The following is a 15,799-nucleotide window of genomic DNA, read 5'->3' on the forward strand; positions in this document are numbered from 1 at the left end:
CACACCGTCACACCCACCGTCTAGTTGCCTTCAAAAAGGGGGGCCCACAGGTCACGGGCCACGACCAAGCCGCTGGTGGAGCCGGCAAACAGTTTCCACTCTGTAGGGCCACCTCAATGCCGTGCCGCTCACCGCCGATGGCCAGCCACGACCTCTAGGAGAGCGGGCCACCCCCAGCAGGCCCCGGCCTGACTACCGCCCGCGCCTCGGGCGTCTCCGCTGTCTCCAGCCCACACCAACTTCCCCACTGCACCCCCCACGGGGCCCAGCCCGACCGCCGATCTCCCGATGGGCAGGGGAGGGGGGGGGGTTGTTTTCACAGCTAGGGGGGGCGACCCGGTCGGGCCAGATGGAGCCCCACGCACCTTTCCAGTCGCCCCCGCCCCCAAATCCAGGCCCCAGGCAGTGGGACGATGGGGCAACCACCCGCACTGCAGAAATGCCGGGAGCAACCCGGCAGTTGGGTCGGAGTACTCCCCCTGTCGTCTCCTCACCGGGGGGGGGCCACAGCCAATGTTGTTCCTGGGCCAGTCTGCTCTGCCCACAGCCTCGATTCCGGTCGGCGCTCCTCCACCATGTAGAGGCCGACCGCCGTCAGCCGCGCAGTCCCGGGAACGCCAAAATCGAGGTCCCGGCCTCCCGGACTTCCACAAGGCCGCAGCACGCCGGGCCAGCCACCTCCATCTACCGGCACCACAGCCACTCAGCAGGGGCACCGGACCGACCCGGCCGGCTACCAGAGAAAGGATATCCCCTCAAGGACCACTAAAGCGTCCGAGGGAGCAAGGATAAATGCCGGATCAGTGCTGGGCTGGACGGAGCTATCTAGCACACGTCCGCCATGATGGCCTGCTTAGCCACGCCCCGCTTTACATAATTTTAATGTCACTCAACCTCTTCACACAGAGCACCCCACAACATGCCCCGCCTCCAAATTGAGAGCCGCTCCTGACCCCCATCCTGCCCTTATAACTCCCCCCATCAACACCTTCTAATCACAGTGGTCTTCAAAAACTTTTTTATTCTGCGCATCCCCTCACTGCAGATAACAAGCATTTGCAATGCAATAGGTCTCGCATTGTTGAAGTTTGAGCTATTGGTGTTGCATTATTTAGGAATGCCAATAGCTCAAACTTTAATAATGCAAGACCTATTGCATTGCAAATGCTTGTTTATATAGCAGAGCAATACAATAGACTGTTCAGCTTATGAATTTCATACACAGAGCATTAGCAGGAAACCTTAGAAAGTAATAAAGTAAAGGAACCTCTCGGACATTGCTTCCTTGATAGAACATTGTAGACACCACTGTTAAGCCATCTTTAGGTCGAGCTCTCTCGACCTATTGTCGCAGAGTTGCTCCTCAAGGGAGATAGATCGGTGCAGGAGCGGACCAGGCTCTGTGGACGCGCTTATGCAGGCCGGCCGAAGACATGCACACACGCCCATACACACAGACACACACACTCATGCACGCGCAGACACACACACGCGCAGACACACACACACACGTGCCAAGCCCCCCAAGCCCCACTTACCGCATCAGCTGCCTCCTCCGCCACTCCTGACTTCTGCTGCCACCAGTCTTTGGGCCATCCACTCCATGGGCGCGGGCTTCTCGCAAAGACTGAAGTCCCGCCCCACGACAGCCGTGAGCGTGCACATCCCAAAACCGGAAGTTCGGGAGTGTGCACGCTCACGGCTTGTTTTATTTTCCGGCCGCTTTTAGTTTCATTTCGCGGCCGCCTTTAATTTCATTTTGCGGCCGCTTTTAATTTCATTACTAATATTCACTGCAGGCTGCCGGCAGCCGGAGCGTCGGTAGGTGCCCGAGGCTGCAGGTTAAGTGTGCTGGTACAATTGGAGCAATTGGGAGATGGCGTGTAACATCGTGACTCGCCAGCATTTCGGCAGCCAACTTGGATAGAACGGAAGGATCTGTTGCATTAGAGACAGTGTATTGATTTAGCGTAGTGACAGAAGGAATAAATGGTACATGCTGCCTAGGATGTGGGATAGCTGTGAACAGTCACGATGTTTGACCCGGGTTTTGTGATTCTTGCATCATCTTTGCGTACTGCCTATTTGTTTTACATATGTTAGGGTTTTACTGTGTAGATCCGACACTGGTCTTCTGTAATTAACTGGAGGTCTTCTTAGTTTAAAACATCGAAATGTGAAGTCACTGGCTGTATTGCATTTATTTGACGCAACAGCCGTGGAATGACCATATTTGTAGGGTCTGCATTGATAAAGTAAATATTTTACTTACTTTTACTATACAGATTTTTTTTCTTAAACTAAACGCTTGGATTATTGCTTATACAATTACGTTTGATTTTTTGTTATTCTGTTGGAATATCAACTAATACCATAGAAATGCGTTTCTGCACAGCGCTGCACGAGTGACCCAGGGCTGTAATAATGGATCTGTGCACCAAATCGGGATTAAAGCTCCTCGCGCTGTCTGCTGTCCTTGGGAGCACTGCGAGGCAATGCAGATGCTTTGGCAGGATGTCTGTGTGCGCCGTGAGCTCCGTTTACAAAACCCAAAATCAATAAGACAGCCTTGAGAGGGAGGGAGGAGAAATGTTTCTGCATAGATTGCCTGAAAATAGTTGGTAGCCCATTTGGAGACACTTATTGCACAACCAGAGGCAAATTGCTAGGCAGTCAAAATGTTTTTTTTTTTGCTAGAGTGGTGTAGAGTATTTAGAGTGGATGAGTCACCACCTGGTTATTTGTGATTTCAAGTCTATCAGACAACAAGGACTTTACATATTTTTAAAGACATTCTATAGCCACATTAATAAAGTAAATATTTTCGTATTGGAACACAAGAGAGCTGTGTCAGCAGTGCTCTTTTATGTCAACGCATCACAGCGAAAGTGAAAGTGATCTTTTTATTGATAGCAATGCAATCTGAAATATGACCTGTGTACTAAAAGGCCACTACGGAAACTGTTCCTTCACAGAGAATAACAAAATCATCAGCCTAACATTTATTGGGTAAGGAAGATTAAGGCCCGGATTAGGAACAACAACCTGCTGTAGGACAAATGTTTAAACTATCTTCACACTCTTTCTCCCCTTTCTATACCTCTCTTTTCATCTCCTCATTCAACCATCCACCTCTATCCATCCACCTATCCACACACCCATCCATCCAGACTCCTAGCCAGTCACCCACCCACACATCCATCTACCCATTCATTCATCCATCTAGCATCAATGCATATTCTCTCTCTCTCACACACACACACTTACTTTAATTATATATCTCTTTCTCCCTCTCTATTTTTCTGTATCTCCCTCTGTACTATATGCAGTAAACGTTGGGGAGCTTAATAAAGTCACAGCAGCAACAGCAGTGACCTCTGGGCTTACAATGGCTCCAGTTCCATGTGAATGGTTTCTGATTACAGAAATGTGCTCTTTAGAGTAGCTTTGGTCCATTAAAGGGAGAGGTGCAGCTTTGAAAAAGAAATTCCCATTTGGGGACATGTCCAGCGGGGCACATGCAGTCTGCTCCTACATACGCCATGTCTCACGTGTTGTTATCTAAGCAATGGTTTGAAATATGGTTGCTAAACCAGAAGCACACACAAACACAAGCACACAAACAACTACACATACATACACCCACTCACCCGCAAAACACTCAACAACACACAACACACACACATATACAACCACAGCTGCAAAATCACATACACACACCCACACACATACACACATACACACAATCACACATAAAACCACACACACACAGAAACACACACACACATACATACACAACCACACAAGCAAACACATTCACACCACACCGACACATACAACCCCACACACAACAAAAACACACACAGCACACATACACACACATACACATAATCACACATACAACTACACACACACAAACTCACACACAACCAAACATACAACTATACAGACACACAACCATACACACAACCACACGCACAACAACAACACACACACACAAACAATTGGTGTTGCAATACACACACACAAACACTTATAGACTTTTGTTGCAATTGGTGTTGCAAAATTTAGCAATGCCAATAGCTCAAACTTAATTAATGCGAGACCTATTGCATTGCAAATGCTTGTTTTGATGATTTTACTGCAATGGAAAAGCACACAAGCATACACAGAGATTGGGAGAAAGGCTTTGCTCGCATAAATTAAATCTGCACTTTTATTCTGCAAATAGGAACATAACTGAGGTCTAGTCGGCTAACTGAACCACAGTAAAATCGGGCATTATTAATAATGAGTAAAAACCCGTTCACACCAGTCTGTGAACTTTATTTTCTTAGGATGTTCCCTGTGAGTCGTTGACTTTAGTGTGTCTTTGAAACATTTGCAGTTCCAGTTTGGAAACCTGATTATGTTGTGCCACCCAAATTCTCGAACTCCCAGATTTTCTGTCTCCCTCTCCAATTCTGCTACCTTGCTTATCAAGATATCTGAGTGCTTTTAATTTTGTAATGAGGGCGCTAGTTTGGTGTCAATATTGTTGATGGCGTATGAGGTTAGTTTTGCTATCACCTGCAGCCATACTTAGCTTGCTTCGAAACCTATTGCTGTACCTAGAAGAAAATCTTGGTCTGTAGGTTATCACCTTTCCCATAGTGCTGTTGCACAGAACTTATCTACGCTAACTGGGTGTCAGTGCTTCAAGCTCCTGTGCTGGCAAATGCCTGCCAACGCTGATTGCTGTTTTAATAAAAAGCACTGTCTAATTTGAATCATTAATTCAATATGTATAGCGCAGAGGAAGGCATGTCAGAAACCATGGGATCTCCATTGAGCTGGCTCTTCAAGATCTCTGATGCTCAAGAGTGACAACCCCTCTACCAATGATCCAGCAAGATTGCAATGGCTTCAAACTGGGCAAGTCAGCACAGGGAATCCTACAAACCGAAGTCATCTCCCTTACTCAGCTTGTTAAGTTATTAGGTAGGATAATTAATGCCCAGGTACTCCACAGGAGCAAACTGAGTTGTCTGAAAGAAACCTAGTTGAAAAGCCAGGTTTGCAGTTTTCTTTGTAATTCGACAAAGGAGCTGGCTGCTCTGATCTCAGATGGAGCTTGTTCCTGTCTTGGAGCACTTTAGCGTACCGGATGCAGGGTATTAGAACTGGGGGTCTCTAGTTGGCAGAGGTAGGTACCACTGTCCAAATAGGGACCCTTGCGTCTAGTCCGGTAAGGAGGAAACACTCTTAGATAACCCTGCTCACCCCCTTGGTAGCTTGGCATGAGCAGTCCAGGCTTAACAAAGGCAATGTGTAAAGTATGTGTACCAAAACTCACAGTAAAACAGTGAAAACACCACAAACTGACTCCACAACAGTTTAGAAAAACAAAGGTATTTAATCTAAACTACACCAGACCAAAAAGACAAAAATCCAACATACACAGTTCAAGAATATGGTTGCAAAAGAGTTCTTAATGTTAGTGTTGAAATAATCCACAGTTGCGTGAAATGTTCACAGTTGTGTCACGTTTAGCCACAGTACCTATAGCGATAAAATGTTCCAAGCACAGAAGCTGTAGCGGTGGAAAAGAAGCGATGCGTTGCTCCTGAGACCCTGTGGAGGCGTTAGCGACAGCCCCGCTGCAGCAGCGGACATGTTGCGACGAATCCGGTCTGTATGGGGAGGAAGGCGATGACTTGTATGGATTCCGGTTCGTAGTTTCCGTAAGAAGTTTTCTCCCGCAAAGGCACAATGCGTTGATTCTCAGGGGCTGCGACGATTTCCGGGGCGACGATGCACACTCCACGCCCAGCGGCGATCTTCCTCTCGCAGCTCCTCAATGGGATGGCTCTGCGACGATTCTCGCAGCGACGTGATGCAGTGATCTCACCCAGGCTCTGCAACGATGTTCGCAGCGGCGTAAATCTTCCCGCAAACGAAGGGTGCGACGTCTTCAGGCAGCGGCGATGGCGCTGCGACGATCTCGGTCTTCGTAGCGGTGGGAATTCGCACGCTCTGCCGGGTTTGCGACAAAACTTGTAGAAAGATCTTTAAAAGCGTGATTTCCAGCTCCCAAGCACAGATACAACTTCCCAAGGCACCACAACTGGCCCAAGCACTCTAGGAAGGACAGAAGTCTCTCAGTAGAGTTCAGGGGGGAAGCTGGGGGTGAAGTCCTTTTGTTCTTGGGACTTAAGAAGTCAGGGAGCCAGCTCTACTCCGGCCCTTGGTTTGTTTAATTATTTATTTTGTTATTATTTATATTTTGCAATTTATTAAAACATATACATATACATATATATATATATATATATATATCTATATCGTAGAGCACTGTTATGAGGGCCATTCTTATTTTCTAACCAGAGATGACTTTCAGTGCTGTTGTGGCTCGTTGTGATTTCAAGGCATTTATTAAGGTCCATCCTATGTTAGCCTTGAAGCTTACCTTACCTGTGCTTTGTTATGAGAGCAGCATCTGCCCTCTCTTCTATTGGCTCATAGTGTTAAATTAGCAGTAGGTTTTAGTGGCCTGTTAAAGGACCAGACTCTGAGGTGCTTGCTGTACTTGAGAAACTGTTTGGGAGTGTCCTCTGAATTCTTGTGAGTATAGAGCAGTGCTCTTTAATTATATGACTTTAATTATGCATCTTATGCCCAGGGGAAAGGCACTAAAGTCCCACTGCCCGAAGCACTGGTGCCCTAAACCTCACCGAACCCACATCTGTTTGTCGTCCATCATGACGGAACTTGTGTCTTTACTTAAATCCTGATCAGTCTCTCTTTCTTTGTTGCAGCTGGAACGAGTGGCTGAGACTCCCCGTGAAGTACCCGGACCTGCCGCGGAGTGCGCAAGTCGCTCTGACCGTCTGGGATGTCTACGGACCCGGCAAAGCGGTTCCTGTCGGTGGGACAACAGTGTCACTCTTTGGAAAATATGGGTATGCAATGCTTTGTGGCACTAGCGAGTACCTCCTGGGCAGTGGCTGGTGCGCCTATTTTATTTTTAAATATGTTTCATTGGTTTTATTGTCAAGTGCAAAAAACACGACACACAAGTTAAGGATATAATTCTCTCGTGTAAGTAGTAATCGTAGGTTACATAAATGGAATTAGCACACAATACTGGTTAGAAGTGATCCTACTTCAGGGACAACAGACGAGTACAGTTACATCATAGGGCAACATGAGGTCCCGCAACATAGCTGAACCGTGTCAAATTAATGGCACCAAAGTAACTGGGAGCGGAGCAAGGCGAGGCGGAGCTGCTGATGGGTAGGCGTCTTGGGGGAGGGTGGAGAGATGGGTCTAGCCCTAAGGCTGTAAAGCAGGGAAGAAAGAAGGTCATTGTATAGAATTGTAGTGTTCTGTCCGATTAGGGGCGAGAGAGTAAACAAAAGTTAGCCTGGGCAACACGGGAAGGAGCACGCAGAATCCAGCGCTCCTCAACCCTCGCACTACCCAACGAAAACAACCCCGGGCCCCCACAACCACAGAAGGGCCTGGGGGGGTGGGGGGGGGGTAAGGAACACCCGGGGAGGAGCGCGCACACAGCAGACCAGCGCCCCCCCCCCCCTACCTGACAGCAGGCGAGCATGAGGAGCCGGCCGCGTCCGTCTTCCACACCAAGGGACAGCAGCAGGAAACCAGGCAGGAAGAAAAAGGAGGAAGACCAGAGAAGCCCAGCAGCTCAGGTCAACCAAGCCCTGGAGGAGACTGGGAAGCCCAGCAGCCCCACTCCAAAGAATCCCTCGACGGACCATGGGAGCCTCCCAGAGCCCAGCAGAGGAGGATCCACAGGACAAAGACGGAGGTAAGTGCCCGGCACCCACCCCAGCGTCTCCCATCAAGTAATCCACCGACCGGAAACAAAACAGGATGTGCTTCTGGTGGTTGGGCCTGATATAGCACCTGGCACGAGTGGGGGTGGAGCCTAAAAGCGTTTCCATGACTGGGTCGAGGACGAGGGACGTAGAGGTAATGGTCCTCCTGTGTAAGTGTAATCACGGAGGGGACGTCACGGAGGTGCAACCGAGGGGGTCTCATCTCTCGTGTTCAGTCCTAGGAGCTGGTCCTATGGTGGGGCTCCGAGGGTGGTGACTTAGGCCCCTGGGCTCTTCTCTAGGGGGCTGGGTGTTTTATGATGATGATGCTCGTCATGTACTACAGTAGTGTAAGGCATTCAAGGTGTGCACTGTCTACCCGTGTGAGGAAGGTCTGCTCCTCTCCATGGTCACAGTGGGTTCCAGCTTGTTTGCCATTGCCTTCATTTCCGACGCTATAGCATATCGACTCAAGAAGCAGGGCCGCAACTAGACTCAAACTTGGGTGGGGGGGAGGGGGGATTGGGTGTTAACACATAGATACATAGATCAGTGGAGACAGAGACCTCATTAGAGCCAAATCAAAATTCCTTGAGCGGGGCTCTGCCGCTTTTTCGAAGTAGTGCGTAAAACACAGAGTCATTCTTTGAGACTACATGTGACAAATAATGCACTTTAAAGCTTTAGTAAGGTTAAGTAACAATTATTCTCGGCATAACACGATTTTGGGGCTCTCAAGAAATTTTAGCACAATGAATGACAAGTGCTTTAGTTTAATACACATTAGGCCAGTAAACCTGGTGAAATGTGAAACGCCAGATTCTAGTTTTCATCACAATCTCGGGCAAATCGTACACTCCAAACACTCTGGGCGTCAACCTAACGAGTCTTTTACAAGATATTTCCCCATCCTTCCATCAAAGGAAGGTTTTGAAAATTGGAAGCAAATAATTCAGTTTCATCACATTTTTTTTAGTTACTGCTCTGTTCGTGCTTCATTTACCTGCACACAATACTTTTATGTTATTTTCTGAATATGATGCCAGTATAGTAAACAGCGTTGCAGCTGTCTGGGGGAAGTTGCCACATATCCTAGCTCTATAGCACAAAGAATGTTGAATATATATTATTTGGTACTTTGTGACAACTCCCACCAAATATTTTTGAATTTGAAATGCTTGGGTAGTCATTTAGCAAGAAACACAAAGCATGTTTGATCGTATTTGCTCTAATAACATACATTAAGGATTGAAAAAGCACTCTAGCTTGATTATAGATCACTCCCCCCACATCACAGACGGGTGTCAATCTGGGATTAGCAAGGGTACGAGATGTTGACCTAGTTTTCCATTTGGCACTCATCACACTGCACTCAGTGCCCCTTGTCTAAGTGAAAGGATAAGAAAATAAACAGAGGTTTAAAGGTCTTATATATATTTTTTACATTCCAGTCCCTCTACCTAGCCACTGGGCAAGAAATAAGTAGCTGTTGTGGAGGTAAGCACGGGTAAAGGGATCAACCATTGATGCCACTGAAGTTGTTGCTGCCATTTTAGTGAATAAATGCCATGGCAGCTCAGGGCTGACATTCAAACCTGCAACGCACCCGCAAACACAAGCTGGAGCAGATTATTGAATGGCAATACCATTCCTGAAAATAATTTGCAACAGTACTCAAAGAATGAGAATGTATTTTCTGATAGCCATGTTTGCAGATTTCTGTTGAATTCTTGTCTGCAGCAAATGACGTACAAAATAAGACTTCTTGAGGTGGAAGCTTAGTAGCAGTATGACAAAGTAATCCCAGAAAGAACTTTGGATGCATGAGTCTGTCGTCTAATAAGAATGATGGGGCTAAATTAGAACAATTGCTTACCATTTTGGAGTAATCCTATTGTGATGAAAAGACTGGACTGCCGACAAACTAGTCTCTGCTTTGTTGTGGCAGGCAGGAAATTAGGCTCCATCACTAGGCCGTGCAAACCTAATCCCAACCTCATTTGAGTTAATTTATTGGCTCATCTGAGCAGGAAGCAATTACTGCAGAAACAGAAAATACCTTCACAGAGTATTATCCATTTTAAGCACTGCCCCTCCTGGTAATATAGCCTTCTGCCCTATAAACCATCGCAGAAGACAAGACAACTATGCTGCCCTCTGTCCTCAAAGAAGTCATCTCTCCCTTCCACATTCTCGCCTTCCCTAGAATCTCCTGCTCTCAAAATACTTGGTCAGATGTTCCTCTTTCAAATCACTTTTCATTACCAACATGGGAATCTAAACAAAGCTTCGCTGATGCACACAGACTAGAACTCTGGCCTCAAAACTTAACGAGAACTCTTAGTTCAGAGGTGAAAGGCATAGCGTTTGCGCAATTGCTACTGAGGATTACACGTGTGTTGCAAACATGGTGTTGGAGGGTGGAGAAAAGTTGAACCAGACTAAGAATACCTATACTGCATGATATGACAAAATTAGGATGGATAAGTGTAGGAAGGTGGATACCTGACTATGGTTGCCCCCAACTTTTTGCCTGGTGTTTTGCTGGTTTTCCGACTTAGTTGACCTGGGACCCTGCTATTCAGGGCCCCAGGCCTACTGCTCTCTCTGTAAAATGGATTCCATGTACCTTAGGTACATATCTAATTGGATACTGAGTCACCTTATCAGCCCCTGTACAGTATACCTTAGGTATCCAGGGCATAGGTGTACCCAGGGCCTACCAGGGGCTGCAGCATGTATTATGCCACCCCTGGCTGGCCATCCAAATCTGACACAACCTGCTGCACGACAGCTGGGGCAAGGTGGTGTAATCACCCTTTGCTTTAGATATAGTATTCCTATATCTAACCCTAAAATGGACACATGTAATCCTATCAGTCACTCCTATGGCAGGCCTTATCAATCCTGATGGCAGAGTGCTTGGAATTATGTGAGATGGTGCTCTGGCATGAGCTGAGCCCGTTTGCAGCTTGCGGAACCAAGTCCTAATAGCTGTTCCATGATAACGCGTACCATATACTCTTAAGTTCCTTATAATCCTCGCGGTTATTTGCCAACTTTGGTATCGCTTTATCAAAACATGTTGAGTAAGGTGTCATACGAATTGGAATACTAACCCCTCGCCAATTCTGGCGATGGGGTTAGCATTCCACCATTCTAGAGGGACACGACATATATGTAACTGTGAACCCCAATTAATGCTTAACACAGCCTCAGCTCCTCAAAATGGATGCTGCCACCACAGACACAAGTCTGACCTCCTGCTGCTGGGAGTCCTTCCAGCGAGGAGAGCTTGGACAAAGGGTTTCCTGTCAGGGGCGGTGCTAGCACCATCCCAGACAGTGTTTTGTGTATCCCAGGTAGGCAGGGCTGAGAGGAAGGTGACTGCAAGTGGCACCCCTGTGCTCACTGTGCATATGCCGGCTTGAACCAGTTCCAGGGGCACACCAGCCCCTGAGCTGGGGAAAGTCCGGACATGGGAGAGGGGTGTAACCACCCCCCTCCTGGTCCCACCCATGGGCAGGACCTAGTCGCGTGCCAGCCCCTTTCTTAGGATAAAGGTAGGAGCAGGCCCCTTTCCTAAATTAGATAATTCCGAATCTTGACTACTTTCCACGAAAGAACTCTTGAACACTTCTGAAGACTCTCCCTTGTGGCTAAGGAGTAGCCATCCTGCATCAGCGGGCACCATCTAAGCTCTGCGGTTTGCTGTAAGTCCATCCTCTGGATCAAGACTGCCCAGCTCGACGAGACCCGGATTCCCTGGCATCTCTGACCTCTACCTGCATCATCAGCCCAGCTGAGATTCGTGGGTGTGACGAGACCTGAAGGGACCTGCCATCTTCAAAACTGCATGACGCTTATCCAGCACGACCACCGAGGGATCCTCGAGTGAGTGCTTTGGGGTTTGAGAAGACCTAACCCTGAGCAGCTCCAGCACCGAAGTCCAGCCCCCAGCATCCACGAGATCTGCGTGGGGCCCTTCTGCTCTTTGCTGCTCACCGCGTTGTCTGGTCACTTGCCTGCTGGCTAGTGGCCCTCCCGACGACGAATCACAACAATTGCATCACTGGTCTGGTTACTCCAGACTGGCCCTTGCTCCCTTCCAAGAGAGGAGCACCCCGGACCCTCCTGGTCCACTCCAGACGCCATCTTGAGTCCACCACGTGGGCTTGCCTTTGCCAAGGTTTGTTGCCCCAATCCTGGGTCCAGCATCGCCAACAGTAGACACCTTCGTGGTATAGATCGCAGAGCCCAGCGTCTCCCACTCACCTGGTCGAGGTGACTTCATCCGGTGCCATCCTGGTGCCCAGCTAATAACTGGCTAGTGATTAAGAACTGAGTCCCCTCTGCTTTCAGGTCGTCTCCATCACTGATCCAGGCTTGGATCACATCGAACTTCATCACTGGTCGCCTTCCAGCAACTTCTTCTTTCAGGCTCCATAGACTGTAACAAGGATTCCCGACGTCTTTTGAACCCTATGCAGCCGCAGCCCCTGGGCTAGGTAACCTGAGCATTTCGGTGCTCCAACGTAGGTTCACTATCTAAGTGTCCAGATCCTTTTTCGTTTTCAGCCTATCTAGTCGGATTCGTCTGATAACTGTAACTTTACGAGATACTAGTATCCATAGACTTTGTCCCGCATCCCGCGTGAGAGTACACACTCTGCACCCGATCTCCCTAGGCCTCCTGCTCCTAACCTGAAGGTTCAGTAGTGTAGTCCTAGCGATCCTGAAGCCTCTGGATCTTGTTACTTACCTGCTAGTATTTCACATTCCACTTTTGTAGTATATGGTTTTTCGTGCCCCTCGGGCATTTGTGTAAATTGTGCAACTTAAAAGTATTTTCGTAAGAGGTTTGTTATGTGCTTAGCTCCCTGACTCATAAAGAGATCAGGGTAGACTTGTTATAAATAAATATCCTTTTATTTTCATAACAACTTGTGTGGTGTCCTTTCACTTGGTGTTCAAGGGGTATATGTGATGGTATAACAGCTGGCTTAACACGCCCTCTAGAGTTTAGCCTAAAGACTGCTCTTGTCCATGCTACTAGGATAGCTGGTCTATAAGGTTGACTTACAACCAATCATCAATAAGGGTCGTTTGGAATGATACATAGTGATCACTAGAATAGTGAGCACTGCATATCAGGCCAACTTCTCACATTGGTGAGCAGCGGTTGGGATTTGAGCTTGCTGTTGTTTTACCACACGTATCCTAAGAATATCATTTGAAAGATCACATAAGTACCAAGGTACATATAACTTAGCTTAGACTACTCTGAGTTCTACTGAACCAGCTGTTGTAGTGTAACAGGGCCTAGCACACCCTGACTACAACTCTAGCAAGGGATCAGTAGGCAAACAAATCGTGTAGGTAGGTGCATCACTTACACCACACTAGAAGCATGTCTAACCACGGAGAGTCTGCAGAGACTCCCCTTGTGGTTATCGACCCTCCAAAGGTCATGTCAAGATATGCAGCTCTTAGCTTCCAGGAGATGAGACAAGTGTGTACCTCCAGGAAGCTAAAACAGGGTTCTAACCCTACCATCCCATTTCTGATTGGTCTCTTAGAGACTTATGATGCCAGGAGAGCTTCTAACACAGGCCCTTTTAATCCAGATGGGAGCATGCCCCCTTAGAGGGAACCCTTGGGGACCCTGACCTCAACTTCAATGGAACAGGAAGTGAAGGAGAGGAAGAGGATCAGGAGTTGTCAGGGGATGAGGCAGACAAAGGTCAGGTAGTAGTCAGAAGGCTCACCAGGACCAACTTAAGCATGCATGAGAATGGAACTGGGGACCCCCAGGACCACTCTCAGATGGGCTTAACATTGGGAGTGGACGAGTTAGGTCTCTATCCAGAGGCTCTAACAGATCCATTCGCACCAATGGCTCTCAGGTCTCTTCTCACAGAGGGATGACATCCCCTCAGAGAAGAGAGCCTGAAGCAAAGATGAGGGAAGTCAATCTGAGGATTGAGAGGGAAGAACTTGCCTTTGCCAAGGAAAGACTTGCCTTTGCTAGAGAGCAGACATTGAGTGGGGCAGAGAAAAGGACAGGAGTTTAGACACTAGACACCTGAGTAAGATAGTGCCCCCCTTTAAACAAGGGGATGACATCCACAAATGGATGACTGCTTTGGAGAGGGCCTGCACTGTCCAGTGCGTCCCCCAGAGTCAGTGGGCAGCTATCTTGTGGCTCTCTTTTGAAGGCAAAGGTAGAGATAAGCTCCTCACTACTAGAGCTGAGGATGCTAACAATTACCAAGTCCTGAAGAATACACTGATTGATGGGTTTGGCTTAACAACTGAACAGTACAGGTTGATGTTCAGAGACACCCAGAAAACTCAGTCTCAGGATTGGGCTGACTTTGTTGATTGTGCCACTAAGGCTTTTGAAGGCTGGCTACTGGGAAGTAAGGTTACTGATTTCAAAGGATTGTACAATCTAATTATGAGAGAGCAAGTCTTAAATAATTGTCAGAACCAGTTATTACACCAGCACCTGGTAGACTCTGATCTGACCTCTCCACAAGAATTGGGTAAGAGGGCAGACAAATGGGTCAGAACCAGGGTTAGGCCTAAGAACCAGGGTGGTGGAGGGGGCGTGGCCAAGCAGCATGGCCGACAGGATGTGAGCTCCACCAGCTCCGTCCCGAAGACCAGCAAAATCCTTCAAATTCTCCTGCCCGGGCTCTCCCGATAGCTGGAAAGCGTGTCGGAAGTAGCGGTGACCCCGCCGAGACTCCGGTGCCCGAAAGAACGGACCCGCGACCTGCAATCCTCCGAGGGCGCTAAAACGAATGCTGCTGGAGGCGGCGCCGGCGCGTTGAATCACGCGACCCCGCGGACTGGGCCTACACGGTGGGGCCGGACTGCGGGCGTACCACCCGGGGCTCCCCGACTTGAGCGAGCCCCCTGACGGGCGCAAGTGACCTGGCTGGAGCACCCGGTCCGTGGACGGAGGGTCGAGCGACAGTGGCACAGAGACCTTCCTGCTGCGCGGAGAGGAGAGAGACGGGACGGAGGCGCCGTCCATTTTGTGCAGCGTTCCTGTGCCGGAGTTCTGGACCCCCCCTTGCTGTAGCTGGAGATTGCGTGCCCGGTCATCGGGGCAACTGCACCCGGAGGTGGGGGACGTGAGTACCGCTTGCCCTGGCTCCTGATTAAGGCGTGGGGTGAATGCGGGGGTCCCGGACTGCTGCATGCCTGACTGGACCTGGCCCCTTCATTGGTATCTGCGGAGCCTTACTGCTTGTTTCCCTCCTCCCACCGGACTCTGTCCTGTACCCTGGTTTTTGCCCTTCGCTATCTTCCTGCATCGGGGGTGATTGAGGAGCAGAGTCGCTGGGCCCGTAGACGGATTGCGCCCCTCCCCCACGCACCCGCCATTTTGAGAACTGTGCCGGGCGGCCTCTAGGGAGTCCGAGGCCACTGGTAGCGGGGTGCATCTGTGTCCCACCGTGCCCAGTGCTGCGGGACTTGTGTGATCTTCTGCTGCTGACCTGGGGGAAGCGAGGAGCGCAAAGAGAGGAGGTGGTGGTGCCCGCGTTCCAGCCTGTGCTGCCCATTGTTGTTTCGCCGAGACCCTGAATCCTGGTCTCCCAGTGAGGGTAGGCGGACGTGAGCTGCTCCTACGCTGCCTTACTTCTTGGCCTACTTGGACTGCCTGGGCACCACTTGCCCTATATCCTCTGTGCGCTGTGGTGTGCGCCTACTTTATTTTTAATTGGATTGATCTCGGGGGACCCTTCCTGGCTGGCCGGGCTTGAGGTGCGCAACTTGCGACATACGGACTTGCGCCAATCGCCATGGCGGCCCGTTCGGGTCGTGGCACTAAATCCTCCCAGCCTAATACGATTGTGCAGTACACTACCCCTCGCCTGCAGCCTCAAAGAATCACGTGGCAGACGGGCACTGAAGACAGGGGTGAGGACCCATCGGAGCCGTCCAGAGCGGAACTCCTCAAG

General features: G+C 49.1%; 1 protein-coding gene across 2 annotated transcripts in view; it reads left to right on the forward strand.

The window, feature by feature from the left end:
• The window catches only part of PIK3C3 (phosphatidylinositol 3-kinase catalytic subunit type 3), a 682,135-nt gene that overhangs the window by 40,455 nt on the left and 625,881 nt on the right, over positions 1-15,799 (forward strand). For both annotated transcript variants that reach the window (XM_086960327.1, XM_086960326.1), the window contains exon 3: positions 6,798-6,941. In XM_086960327.1, coding sequence (XP_086816453.1) covers positions 6,798-6,941 — 144 coding nt within the window. The remainder of the gene's footprint in view (positions 1-6,797; positions 6,942-15,799) is intronic.

This window comes from Lissotriton vulgaris, chromosome 3_1 (genome assembly GCF_964263255.1).
Source record: "Lissotriton vulgaris chromosome 3_1, aLisVul1.2, whole genome shotgun sequence".
Classification (NCBI taxonomy): domain Eukaryota; kingdom Metazoa; phylum Chordata; class Amphibia; order Caudata; family Salamandridae; genus Lissotriton; species Lissotriton vulgaris.